This window comes from Staurois parvus, unplaced genomic scaffold (assembly GCF_062004578.1).
Source record: "Staurois parvus isolate SC_StPar_1 unplaced genomic scaffold, SC_StPar_1.0 ptg000111l, whole genome shotgun sequence".
In the NCBI taxonomy this organism is placed as follows: domain Eukaryota; kingdom Metazoa; phylum Chordata; class Amphibia; order Anura; family Ranidae; genus Staurois; species Staurois parvus.
Genome location: NW_028317907.1, coordinates 1,005,524 through 1,018,351, shown reverse-complemented (window position 1 = coordinate 1,018,351; position 12,828 = coordinate 1,005,524). Strand labels below are relative to the sequence as shown.

Genomic DNA, 12,828 nt, shown 5'->3' with positions numbered 1-12,828 from the left:
TTTAACGCCTCTGACCAAACTTACCCCCTCCACGTTTATTTATTTTTTTTTAAACTTGAGTCCTGTTCCTTGCTGACTTCACTTTCAGGATTGGGGACTAGTGATTCAGCACTGAAGGCCCCTCCCCCTCTGCAGTTCAGAAGATAAAGGACTCAGGAACTAGCACATCACATAACCACTTATTCTAGTAAAAAGGGTTTGTGTTTTTTTGGCACAAATCCTAGGAATTAGAGGATAGTTGAAAGCGTTAGCAGAAATCAGCTTTCACTACAAGTATAAGTACCTGAACCTGCCCCGATATTAGCTTCCTGTAATCCCAGAGCAGCAGGACCGGCAGAAGAAGGGTGAGCCTTATGAGCCAATCAGAGCTCTGTCAGCTTGTACATTGTCCAATCATAGATGGATGAAAGCCGCAGTCTTATTTATTTTTATTTCAGGTACTTGTATTGCGGCATCAATTTACACAGTTCTTTACATATATATATTGTACATTCACATCAGTACAATCTAAGGTCCCTAACTCACATTCATACATACACATATTAGGGCCAATTTAGACAGGAGCCAATTCACCTACCAGCATGTCTTTGGAGCGTGGGAGGAAAGCAGAGTACCCGGAGGAAACCCACGCAGTCACAGGGAGAACATACAAACTCCAGGCAGGTTGTGCCGTGGTTGGGAATCGAACTGCCAGGCGGAAGTGCTAGCCATTTAGCCACTGTGCCGCCTAGTCATCGTCTGGGATGGATCAGAATGATTGGTTGTCACTTGCTGGCAGGTGACCACTCTGACCTCTCCCTGTATCCCTAAGAGAAAGAGGGGAAGATGACCGCGACTTTTAAATCCCCAGAACAGAGGTAAATACTTCGGGGGCAGGGAGGAGGGTGTCTTCATTTTCTTTGAAAAAGTGAACTTTAAATATTTCTAGAACAGCGTTTTCATTTAAAAGAGAAGTATTGGATGTTTTTAGCCCCAATCATACTTACCAAGGTGGTCTCTAAGTGCGAGAACTCAGCGATCACATGACTGAGTTCTCACAGCCGCTCTGAGCAGACAGGTGACTGTCAGTGACTGCTGTCCGCTCTGCTTCCACCCCCTGCACTCACTGGAGCGCTGAGCTGTGGAGAGGGAGTGTGGCTGGCTCAGGCTCTCAGCAGATAGTAAGAAGCTGAGCCAGGTGCCGCCCCAGACTCTGGGGTGGATCCGGACTTTAAAGCCGAGTTCCACTCACACCGTCAAAAAATAAAAGTCAGCATCTACAAAAACTGTAGCTCCTGACTTTTAAAAAACAGCCACTTACCTGTCCCTCGGTCCCGTGGTGTCCCCCGCAGCCCGTCTCACCTGCCTTCCTGGAGGCCGGCATCTTCAGTGTGGGCACCCGGCTGTGATAGCTTGCGGATCCACAGCCGGGTACCCACTGCACATGTGCGAGAAGTGCTGCACTTTATGAATGGTCCTGTAGTCTTCTGGGACCGGTCACATGTCCCAAAAGACTACAGGGAGGGAGGACACCTTCCGATAGGCGATTGGACCGGATGTGGGAGAGGGTACCTGTCAAATCCGGGTACCAGCTCCCCCCCCTCTGCTCCCTCAAAGGTGCCAATCCTTAATGGTGAGCAGTCCTTAAAGCGGAACTTCCCCTTTTGGGTGGAGCTCTGCTTTAAGCACCAATTCCTAATAGTAAAATCAAATCCTTAAAGGAGAAGTACAGCCTAAGCTGTTTTGGCTGTACTTCTCCTGTGGATCACAGGAGTGCAGTTTGTTCTGCATTCCTGTGGGTATCCGAATTTGACAGGTAACTGCTCCCAATTGCAGTCGGACTGCCTAGACGATCGAACGTGGAAGGTGTCCGTCCCCCCCCCCCCCGTGCAGTTCTTGACTGAGTTTAGACACCGGACACAGATCAGCCCCTGCTGCAACCTCTCACGTTGTGATTTGCTACAAAGTTACAATGTTGCAGTCTGATCACTGGGGGGTGCAGTGGGACTGAGGAAATGTTTCCTCCTGCCTGCAGCAGACTGACGACATCTCAGCCTAGGCAACATCACCGAAATTGATCTGTCAAGGACAGATTTTATTGGGCAAAAAAAAGAAAAGATCAAGCTATTTGACAAAAATTTATGAATTAGTTTGTTTTTTTTTACCAGGCAACCTCACATTTTTTTTTTTTTTTTTTTTAATAGGATGTAATGCATTTCTAGCATGTTTTGTTGCATTTTTACAAACATACTGAAACACATTCACATATGGCTTGCTTGGAAAGCCTTTATCAACACAGACATGTAATTTTGAGCCTCCGTCATAAGCAGGAAGATGGAGCAGTCCCTCCCTAGGATTTGGTTGGGTCCAAACCCTGATGCTCACATTTACAACCTTCTTATGCTTCAGTAGCTATATATTATTATCCATCTACAACTGTAAAATCCAGTCACCCCTCCCATGTGTAGGCGGCAGCTAAAAGGTGAACCTGTACAGAGAAGTGTTCCCAGCCAAGCTGTCCTATTGTGTAACAGAAAGGTTACAACACAGCATTGCATCAACGGCAAAGTGTTGCAATGATGAGAAATGTTCCACAATCACAGCTCAATATTTCAAATATATCTACAGTCAAAACCTTTTCTACTTCTGGATGGAGTAGCAGAGGGTTAGAACCAGGGTGGATAAAAATCAATGATAGAAAAAACAAAACAAAAAAAAAGATTTTTTTTATTTAAATCAGACGTTTTTGATTTTAAATCAGACGTTTTTGATTTTAAATCAGACGTTTTTGATTTTAAATCAGACGTTTTTGATTTTAAATCAGACGTTTTTGATTTTAAATCAGACGTTTTTGATTTTAAATCAGACGTTTTTGATTTTAAATCAGACGTTTTTTTAAATAAAATGCTTTGAGGAAAATATATTACCATCCAAAGGTTATTCCATCATGAAATAAAGATTAGGTTTTTAATTATGTAGAATAAGGCTGTATATGTATAATTTTTTTGGTAAATAAATTCCATGAATCCATTCACAATGTCATGCTCTTCCAGAGGTTTTTGTAAGATTGGGCAGTTTCTCTGCCTACAAGATATTATCACAGATGTTCGGTTTACTTTTTGCAGTTCTCAAAATTGAATTTGACTCAGCGGAGATCACATGCCTCTTCTTCACAGCAAAAATGTTATAACATGAAGAGTTAAGAAAAAGACCTTCATCCTAACTTCTACAAACCTATGAATACAGAATCAGCCCCTTCAGTGCTAAGTTTCAAGAAGTTCAGTGAATAGAATAGAAACAATATTTTTCTGATTGTTTGGAGTGGAATAGATCTGCACAAGAAGAAAGTGAAACTAAGTGTGAGGGGGAGGGGCTGACAGTCTAAGTTTCTTCAAATATATATATTTTGTTTAGCCAAATTAGTTACCAAACATGGATGTTTAAGCAAATCACATATGCTGGAATGTTATTGTTTCAGATGAATAAATCAATTTAAATTGTTATTATTAAGGGAATGATTATTTTTCTCCTTCCTAAGTACAACAGAAAAGTCGTCCAAATATGAATGATTAACCTATTAAACTGGGGATAAAAAAACTAATATGAAAAGTTGTTATTCTAAAAATCTTCATCTACTTGCATATTAAAGTTATACCAGCAAGAATTAGTCTTTATGTAGAAAACTAGGATTTACATCAAGCCTTACTGACTAGTGATTTAAATCAGTTTGATTTAAATCAAATTCACCCTGGTTAGAACCCCTGTCTGATGTTCCACCTAGGGAGATTCATCCCTCTATTTGTTCTGGTGATCATTGTATCAAAGACAGAAAGCAACAGGAAATTCAAAATTGAGCGGAGGACAGCGTTGGACTGGTGCCACCAAAGGCTGCCAAGCAGCAAGTTACTGTGTGGAGGGTAGAGAGGGAATTGCTTCCAATGGTTTATTTATTTCAGGTACTTCTATAGCACCGCCAATTTATGCAGCGCATTACATATACAGTGGGGATCGACAGTTTGGGCACCCCAGCTAAAAATTTGTATTAATGTGCATAAAGAAGCCAAGGAAAGAAGGAAAAATCTCCAAAAGGCATCAAATTACAGATTAGATATTCTTATAATATGTCAACAAAAGTTAGATTTTATTTCCATCATTTACACTTTCAAAATAACAGAAAACAAAAAAATGGCGTCTGCAAAAGTTTGGGCACCCTGCAGAATTTATAGCATGCACTGCCCCCTTTGCAAAGCTGAGACCTGCCAGTGTCATGGATTGTTCTCAATCATCGTCTGGGAAGACCAGGTGATGTCAATCTCAAAGGTTTTAAATGCCCAGACTCATCTGACCTTGCCCCAACAATCAGCACCATGGGTTCTTCTAAGCAGATGTCTAGAAAACTGAAACTGAAAATAGTTGACGCTCACAAAGCTGGAGAAGGCTATAAGAAGATAGCAAAGCGTTTTCAGATGTCAATATCCTCTGTTTGGAATGTAATTAAGAAATGGCAGTCATCAGGAACAGTAGAAGTTAAAGCAAGATCTGGAAGACCAAGAAAAATATCAGACAGAACAGCTCGCAGGATTGTGAGAAAAACAATTCAAAACCCACGTTTGACTGCACGATCCCTCCAGAAAGATCTGGCAGACACTGGAGTTGTGGTACACTATTCCACTATAAAGAGATACTTGTACAAATATGGTCTTCATGGAAGAGTCATCAGAAGAAAACCTCTTCTACGTCCTCACCACAAAAATCATCGTTTGAACTTTGCAAATGAACATATAGACAAGCCTGATGTATTTTGGAAACAAGTTCTGTGGACCGATGAGGTCAAAATTGAACTTTTTGGCCGGAATGAGCAAAGGTACGTTTGGAGAAGAAGGGGCACAGAATTTAATGAAAAGAACCTCTGTCCAACTGTTAAGCATGGGGTTGGATCAATCATGCTTTGGGGTTGTGTTGCAGCCAGTGGCACAGGGAACATCTCACGAGTAGAAGGAAAAATGGATTCAATAAAATTTCAGCAAATTTTGGATGGTAACTTGATGCCATCTGTAAAAAAGCTGAAGTTAAAGAGAAGATGGCTTCTACAAATGGATAATGATCCTAAACACACCTCGAAATCCACGGGGGATTACATCAAGAGGCGTAAACTGAAGGTTTTGCCATGGCCTTCACAATCTCCTGACCTCAACATCATTGAAAATCTATGGGTAAACCTTAAAAGAGCCGTGCGTGACAGACAGCCCAGAAATCTCAAAGAACTGGAAGACTTTTGTAAGGAAGAATGGGCAAAGATACCTCAAACAAGAATTGAAAGACTCTTGGCTGGCTACAAAAAGCGTTTACAAGCCGTGATACTTGCCAAAGGGGGCAGTACAAGATATTAACTCTGCAGGGGGCCCAAACTTTTGCAGATGCCATTTTTTTGTTTTCTGTTATTTTGAAAGTGTAAATGATGGAAAGAAAATCTAACTTTTGTTGACATATTATAAGAATGTCTAATCTGTAATTTGATGCCTTTTGGAGATTTTTCCATCTTTCCTTAGCTTCTTTATGCACATTAATACAAATTTTTAGCTGGGGTGCCCAAACTTTCGATCCCCACTGTATATTATACATTCACATCAGTCCCTCACCCTCAAGGGGCGTACAATCTAAGGTCCCTAACTCACATTCATACATACACATACTAGGGACAATTTAGGCAGGAGCTAATTCACCTACCAGCATGTCTTTGGAGTGTGGGAGGAAACCAGAGTACCCGGAGGAAACCCACACAGGCACAGGGAGAACATGCAAACTCCAGGCAGGTGGTGCTGTGGCTGGGATTCGAACCAACGACCCTAGTACTGCCAGGCGGAAGTGGGTTAAATCTCAACTGTAGGTGGTAGACTCCATTGGGGTCCAGGGCTGATACCCTTTTAAAAACAATGGAGGCATTACTGCAGGTAACACTTGGTTGATTGGAGGGGAGTGCCCGATGTCCAAAAAAAGTCTCACTTGATGAATTTTATAGTTGTTTATTGAAGATAAAAATAAACAAGTAGATTCAACGCGTTTCGTAGGGAACTTCCTCCCCTTCTTCAGGACTAGATTTCTTGGACGATGGCCCTGGTTGTCTCTGCTCCACAAGATCAGCGTACTGCAGAGCCGCTGATCGAATATATTTAACCCTCTCAGAATCTAACCAGTCTCCAAGAAATACAGCCCTGAAGAAGGAAGGAGACAATTCCGAGAAACTCGTCGGCTCCACTTTTTTACTTTTATCTTCAATAAACAACTATAAAATTCATCAAGTGAGACTTTTTTTTTTTGGACATCGGGCACTCTTCTCCAATCACCCAAAGGAAATTCAAAATGTTACACCTGTCATTGAAACAGGAAATAACGGGAAACAATGGGTACACCTGATACTAGGAAAGGGTAGGCAACCTGCGGCTCTCTAGCTGTTGTGGAACTACATTTCCCATGAGACATTGCAAAATTGACAGTTACAGCTATGACTTGCAGAGGCATGATGGAACTTGCAGTCCTGCAACAGCTGGAGAGCCGCAGGTTGCCTACCCCTGTTCTAGGACAACAGTCTGAGAAAGGATTTCTCCTCACTTTCCATTGAGTCTCCAAGACAGGAAGCGAGGAGATCCACTTACCTGTAATAAAGTATTCCCTCGATGTGCAAGCTGCTGGATTCTGTAGAAATCTTCACTGCAGGGCTGCCCTGTCCTCTTCCTGCAGCTGAACGTCTGGCACTGTGGGGGTTAGCGGCTTTGGATCTCTGCGCTAAAGATGCTCTGACAAGGGCACGCCCCTCCTGCCTTCTCTGCCAATGGGAAAAAAAAGATGCTACTGACTACACTGCCTGTAATATGATCTTGGAATGGGGGACAGAATCCCATGACCAATCAGACTCTCCTCATTCACAGACCATGTTACAGGAAATGTAATCAGTGAAAGAACTTTAGTGCAGACCCGAAGCCGTTAACCCCCACAGCACCAACAGTTAAGCAGGAAGAGGACAGGGCAGGCCTGGAGTGAAGACTTCTACATAACCAAGCAGCCTGCAATGAGTGGGACATCCTTCATTAAAGGTAAGTAAACCTCTTCACATCCTGTCTTGGAGAGACAACTTCTCAATGGTAGAGAAAGCAGGAAGGAGTATGTCCCAATCAGATCATCTTTAGTGCAGACCCAAAGCTTTTAACCTCCACAGCACCAAAAGTTACGCAGCAGGAAGAGAACAGGGCAGCCCTGCACTGAAGATTTCTACATAATCCAGCAGCCTGCACATCCTAGGGCACTTAGTAATATAAACTACAGCTGTTTTTTTCTGATAATCAAAGGAAATTTTGCTGCTGGAGCCCCCAAAAACCAGCTGTTGATGAGACATGTGCAGAATCTGTGCAGGGGTTCGGGGTGTTTTTGGACCCCCGAAACGCATTGGATACTTTTTTTTTTATTGTTCTCCTGACCCTTACTGGAATAGTTGTATCTGAACATTTTATCAGCATTTGGCACCTCAATTGAAATTTTTGCTAAACTACACTACAAGCCAAAGAAAACTGTGGAGATCCTCTAAAGGCACATGTTTTAAACACCCAGACTACCGGGCAATTTCATGTGGCCCTCTCAGCTCTCCTGCAGCACCCCTTCGTCTCTGCCCCCACCATGTCTCAGCAGTTGGCAGCAGGGTGGACAGAACTCCATATCCTGTGCTTCTCCATGCAGCCGCAGAGAGGTTCATCTGTGCCGCCCCCCCCCCACAATCTCAGCAGTCGCCAGAAGAGGACAGAACTCCTCCTACAGATCCTACGTCTCTCTATGCAGTTGCAGCACCCCCTTGTAGTCTCCTCCCCAGGTCTCAGCATTCATCCAGCCCTCCTCTGATCGTCCTCCAGACTCTGCACTTTCTACTTCACAACTCCGCCCCCAGCTTCTTCCCAGCAGCAGCACAACGTTAGGGGTGTACACTAATGTAAGAGGGTGGCAGACTGTTGACTTCTGATGGTGGGGAATGCAGACTACAGAAACAGTCGTCCCTTTAAAGGCAACTAAAATGCTGATGTGGCCGTGATGAAATGGAGGTGGACACCCTAGCTCTAGACCAGCCTCTCTCAACCAGGGTGCCCATGTACCCTGGGGTGCCTTGAGGTTTCTTCAGGGGTGCCTTGGAAAAGGTCTAAAAATTGCCCAAAACTTGTATACAAGCCAGCGGGTAGAACAATCCTGCCTTTTAGTTACACAGAGCAATAGGTTTTCATTGGGCTGGACCAATGTAACAAAACAAAAAAAAAATTGCAGTACCCCTATAATTCAGCTTTAACCACCTCCCGTCCGGCCGTTGTATATAAACGGCTGGACGTTGGCAGTGCAGGGGCGAGTGGCCGTTTATAAACGGCCTCCACGCACCCTGCTTGTGCGCGCTTCCTATGGACACAGTGGAATACCGATCATCGTACGGGACCTCTGTGCGAGGTCCCGATCATGTGATCACTGATTGGCCAATAGGTGATCACATGCTGAGTAGTAAGCAAGATGTTACTTCTGACATCATTGCTTACTACGTGTGAAATCTGTGAATGATCACAGAGGTCACATGTTTCAAGGCTATTCACAACAGCCTTGTACCATGTGACAAGATGTGACCAATCACAGCTCACACAGTAGTTCTCAATGGCTGCAAGAATGCAGCTAGAGAGGAGAAATGATTGCTTTTACAGCCTTTATGGGTGTAAAAGCAATCAGTGTAAAAAAAAAAATCACACCCCACAAGTAGTACAGTGTCACCATGGTGACACTGTACTGCTAGGGTGACAGTATGTGAAAAAAAAAAATACAGTATAAAACAATAAAATAAAAATGTAAAAAAAAAAAAAATGTTTAAACATTATAATTTTTGGTTATAAACTAATTTGGGTTATTTTGTGTTACTAAAAAGATAACGGAATACATTTTGGCCAAGATTTATGATGAAATATTTATTTTCCAAATTTTATAATAAAAACACCTTTTTTCAAAATTTTTGGACTTTTTCATTTACATAGCAAAAAAAATAAAAATCCCAGTGGTGAATAAATACCACCAAAATAAAGCTTTATCGGTCTAAAAAAAATGCTAAAAAATTCATATGGGTACAGTGTTGCATGACCGCGCAGTTGTCATTCAAAGTGTGATAGCGCTGAAAATTGGCCTGGACAGGAAGGGGGTGAAAGTGTCCGGACTTAAAGTGGTTAAAGTGATTATAAAGGTTAATTTTTTAAAAACAAATATGTCTTACTTACCTGCTCTGTACAATGGTTTTGCACAGAGAGGCCTCGATTTTCCTTTTTTTTTGGTCGTAGCTCTTCCTCTCTGTCTGCCCTGATAGCAATCTGTTTGCTATGAGGACACTTGTGTGGGTTCACGATCCCAAAGCGGCCAGTGAGGCTCGGCCCTGCCCCCTCATCATAGTATTGGATTGACAGCAGGAGCCAATGGCTCCTGCTGCTGCCTCTGAGTCCAGTGAGGTGAGAGAGAGCAGTGTTGCTGCAGGTAGGCACAGCACTGGATCGAGATTGGGCTTAGGTAAGTGTTTATGGGCAAAGGGGGGGGGATTAATTGTGGAAGGTTTTTTACCTTAATGCACAGAATGCATTAAAGTAAAAAAACTTCTGCCTTTACAGCCACTTTAATCACTACCTGTTTTTTTTGGCTATTATCATAGTGCATGTCCCAGGGGTCCTACATCACCATCTTTTTTACTTATTCCTGGTTCTTGTGACTGGGCCCTCCGATGACATGCAGCAGCACTGGCGTCGTAGTGTACCCAGGGGCCTCCTGGGATGTATAAGATCAGTAACCTGGACAGCGGAGGGCGACGTTATCCTCACCTATACAACTATCCCGGACAATGCCCCTAAAATTATTTACTGGGGTAAAAAATGTTGAACTGGGGAAAACGGGGTCCTCTTTAAGAGTAAGATGATTGGGTTTATATCTACTTTAATAGAAGTGCAGCGGTGGGGAGCATCAGTCCATGTAGTTTCACATCTAAGCTATGCAGCGCAGTGAGACCCTTAGATACGGTTGCTAGGCAACGGGAAACCTTTCAGCCCTCTGACTGGAGGCCTCGTTTGCCAAACAGCTTAAAAAGGGCCGGTGCTCACCGGATACCGCACCGTATCGTTCCTAAGTCGGTGTTATAGATAACGGTGACCCTATCACCCTCCTCAGGGGTATACAGAGCACAGTGAGACCCCTGGATATGGTTGCTATGCAATGAGAAACCTTTCTTGTAACGTTTCCGCCCTCCGATTGGAGGCCTCATCGGCCCAAGATGCCAAATACAGCTTCAAGAGGCCCTGTCATCACTGGATCCCGCTGTATCGTTCCTAAGTCAGTGTTATAGATAACGGTGGCCCCATCACTCTCCTTATGGGTAAACAACGCACTGCGAGACCCCTGGATACGGTTGCTAGGCGATCAGAAACTTCTCAGCCTTCTGATTGTAGGCCTCATTGACCTAAGATGCCAAACACAGCTTCAAGAGGCCCTGTCATCACCGGATACCGCGCCATTTCGTTTCTAAGTCAGTGTTATAGATGATGGTGACCCCATCACCCCCCTGAGGGGTATACAGAGCACAGTGAGGCCCCTTCGATACGGTTGCTAGGCAATAGGAAACCTTATAACTTTTCAGGCCTCAGATTGGACACCTCATTGACCTAAGATGCCAATTACAGCTTCAAGAGGACCTGTCATCACCGGATACCACATGGAATAGTTCTTAAGTCCGTATTATAGATAACGGTGACCCCATCACCCCCCCTCAGGGGTATACAACGCACTGCGAGACCCCTGGATACAGTTGCTAGGTGATGGGAAACCTTATAAACTTTTCAGCCTTCTGACTGTAGGCCTCATTGACCGGAGATGCCAAATACAGCTTCGAGAGGCCCTGTCCTCACTGGATACCACACCATATCGTTCCTAAGTCGGTGTTATAGATGACGGTGACCCCATCACCCCCCTTAGGGGTATACAACACACTGCGAGACCCCTGGATACAGTTGCTAGGCGATGGGAAACCCTATAACTTTTTGGCCCTCCGATTGGAGGCCTCATCGACCCGAGATGCCAAATACAGCTTCAAGAGGCCCTGTCCTCACTGGATACCATGCAGAATAGTTCCTAAGTCGGTATTAGAGATAACGGTGGTCCCATCACCCCCCTGAGAGGTATACAGAGCACAGTGAGAGCCTGTGAATACAGTTGCTAGGCAATGGGAAACCTTAAAAAGTTTCAGGCCTCAGATTGGAGGCCTCATCGACCCGAGATGAAAAATACAGCTTCAAGAGGCCCTGTCATCACCAGATACTGTGCCATATTGTTCATAAGTCAGTGTTATAGATAATGGTGACCCCATCACTCCTTTCAGGGGTATACAACGCACAGTGAGACCCCTGGATACAGTTGCTAGGCGATGGGAAACCCTGTAACTTTTCAACCCTCCGATTGGACACCTCATTGACCCAAGATGCCAAATACAGGGTCAAGAGGCCCTGTCATCACCAGATACCATGCGGAATAGTTCCTAAGTCGGTATTATAGCTAACGGGGACCCAATAACCCCCCGAGGGGGGTTTACAGAGCTCCCCAAAAATGGCTCCTCTAGAAGTGACAGGTTCTCTTTGGGCCATATCCAGCCAGTTAGTTCTGTCAATGGGGGGTCGTGCAGCTTCCTGACAGGACATAGACCACCTCCCAGCAATGACTCCACATGGCAGCCTGAACAGTGAAGGGACAGGAGGAGGAGTGGGGCCTTCCTTACCTGCAGCACGGCGTCCCTCAGCACCGAGCTCAGCGCCTCGTTCTTCAGTGTCTCCCTCGCCTTCTGTTCGCTCAGACCGATAGAAGTGAAGAGAGACACCGAGTCCGCCGCCATCTTGGAGTCTGGAAGGAAGGGAAGCCAAAGCGGCCAATCAGCGAACAGATCTGGGCACGCGGGCGGCGGCTGGCCAATCGGAAAGGAAATGCTTGCATCCGCTGGGGCCAATGTCAGAGAGCCGGTGTTTCACGTGGTAGGCGCGGGACCAATGGCGTGACGGAGGTACCACAGAAAGGGGGCGGGGTCCGGGTTGCATCAGCTGGCTGGCTGCACGTGGGTGATGAGTTTTGCCAGACAGAGAAACCGAAAGGGAACTGTTCATTTTTCTAGATCTGGGTGCAGTAATGAGGGGTTAGCTCTGTCAGACTTTTATTGTAACTTTTGGGGTGTCCCCAAGACGGTCAATCTTCCATTGGGGACACTAGTTCTAGTGACAACCAGGGATTCCCTCACTTTGGAGGGATTACCTATCACTTCCTGTTTTGATTATGGGACAGGAAATGAGAAATCTCCCCAAAAACCTGAGCTGCAGTGAGGATGGAGTGCCCTGGATCAATGCCGAGTGCGCTTGCATTTTAGTGGTGAACCAAAATGTAAATTCTTTGACAGAAAATTCAGGATACATTTGGCTGAAAACCTAATATGCTCAGTTTTTTTAATATATATATATATTTTTATATATGATTGTATTGCATTTGACTTTTTAATTAAAGTGTTTCTAAACCCACAACAGTACAATCAGTCTGTAGATGCAGTAAAGCATGATTGTTATACTCACAGTGGGACCTAAGGGGTTAATCCTCTGCATTGTGTAAAAAGGCTATTTGATCCTGTCTTCTCTGATCCTCCCCTTCTTCTAGTGTCTCCCTCTTATCTCCTGATAAAACATCATGTGGAGGTACTCTGCACATGCTCAGTTGGATGTGTATTGCAAGAGAGTTTTTTTTTCCTTGGGAGGGTGCATGTGATCAGTGCAGGGCCAA

The 12,828-nt window shown here is 44.4% G+C and overlaps 1 protein-coding gene across 1 annotated transcript in view; it reads right to left on the bottom strand.

Moving 5' to 3' along the window:
- The window catches only part of LOC149467455 (glutamine--tRNA ligase-like), a 124,124-nt gene extending 112,188 nt beyond the window's left edge, over positions 1-11,936 (bottom strand). Inside the window, exon 1 of the mRNA XM_089671652.1 lies at positions 11,789-11,936. Within this exon, the coding sequence (XP_089527778.1) occupies positions 11,789-11,902 (114 nt within the window). The 5' untranslated portion in view covers positions 11,903-11,936. The remainder of the gene's footprint in view (positions 1-11,788) is intronic.
- Between the last annotated feature and the right edge of the window lie 892 nt (positions 11,937-12,828).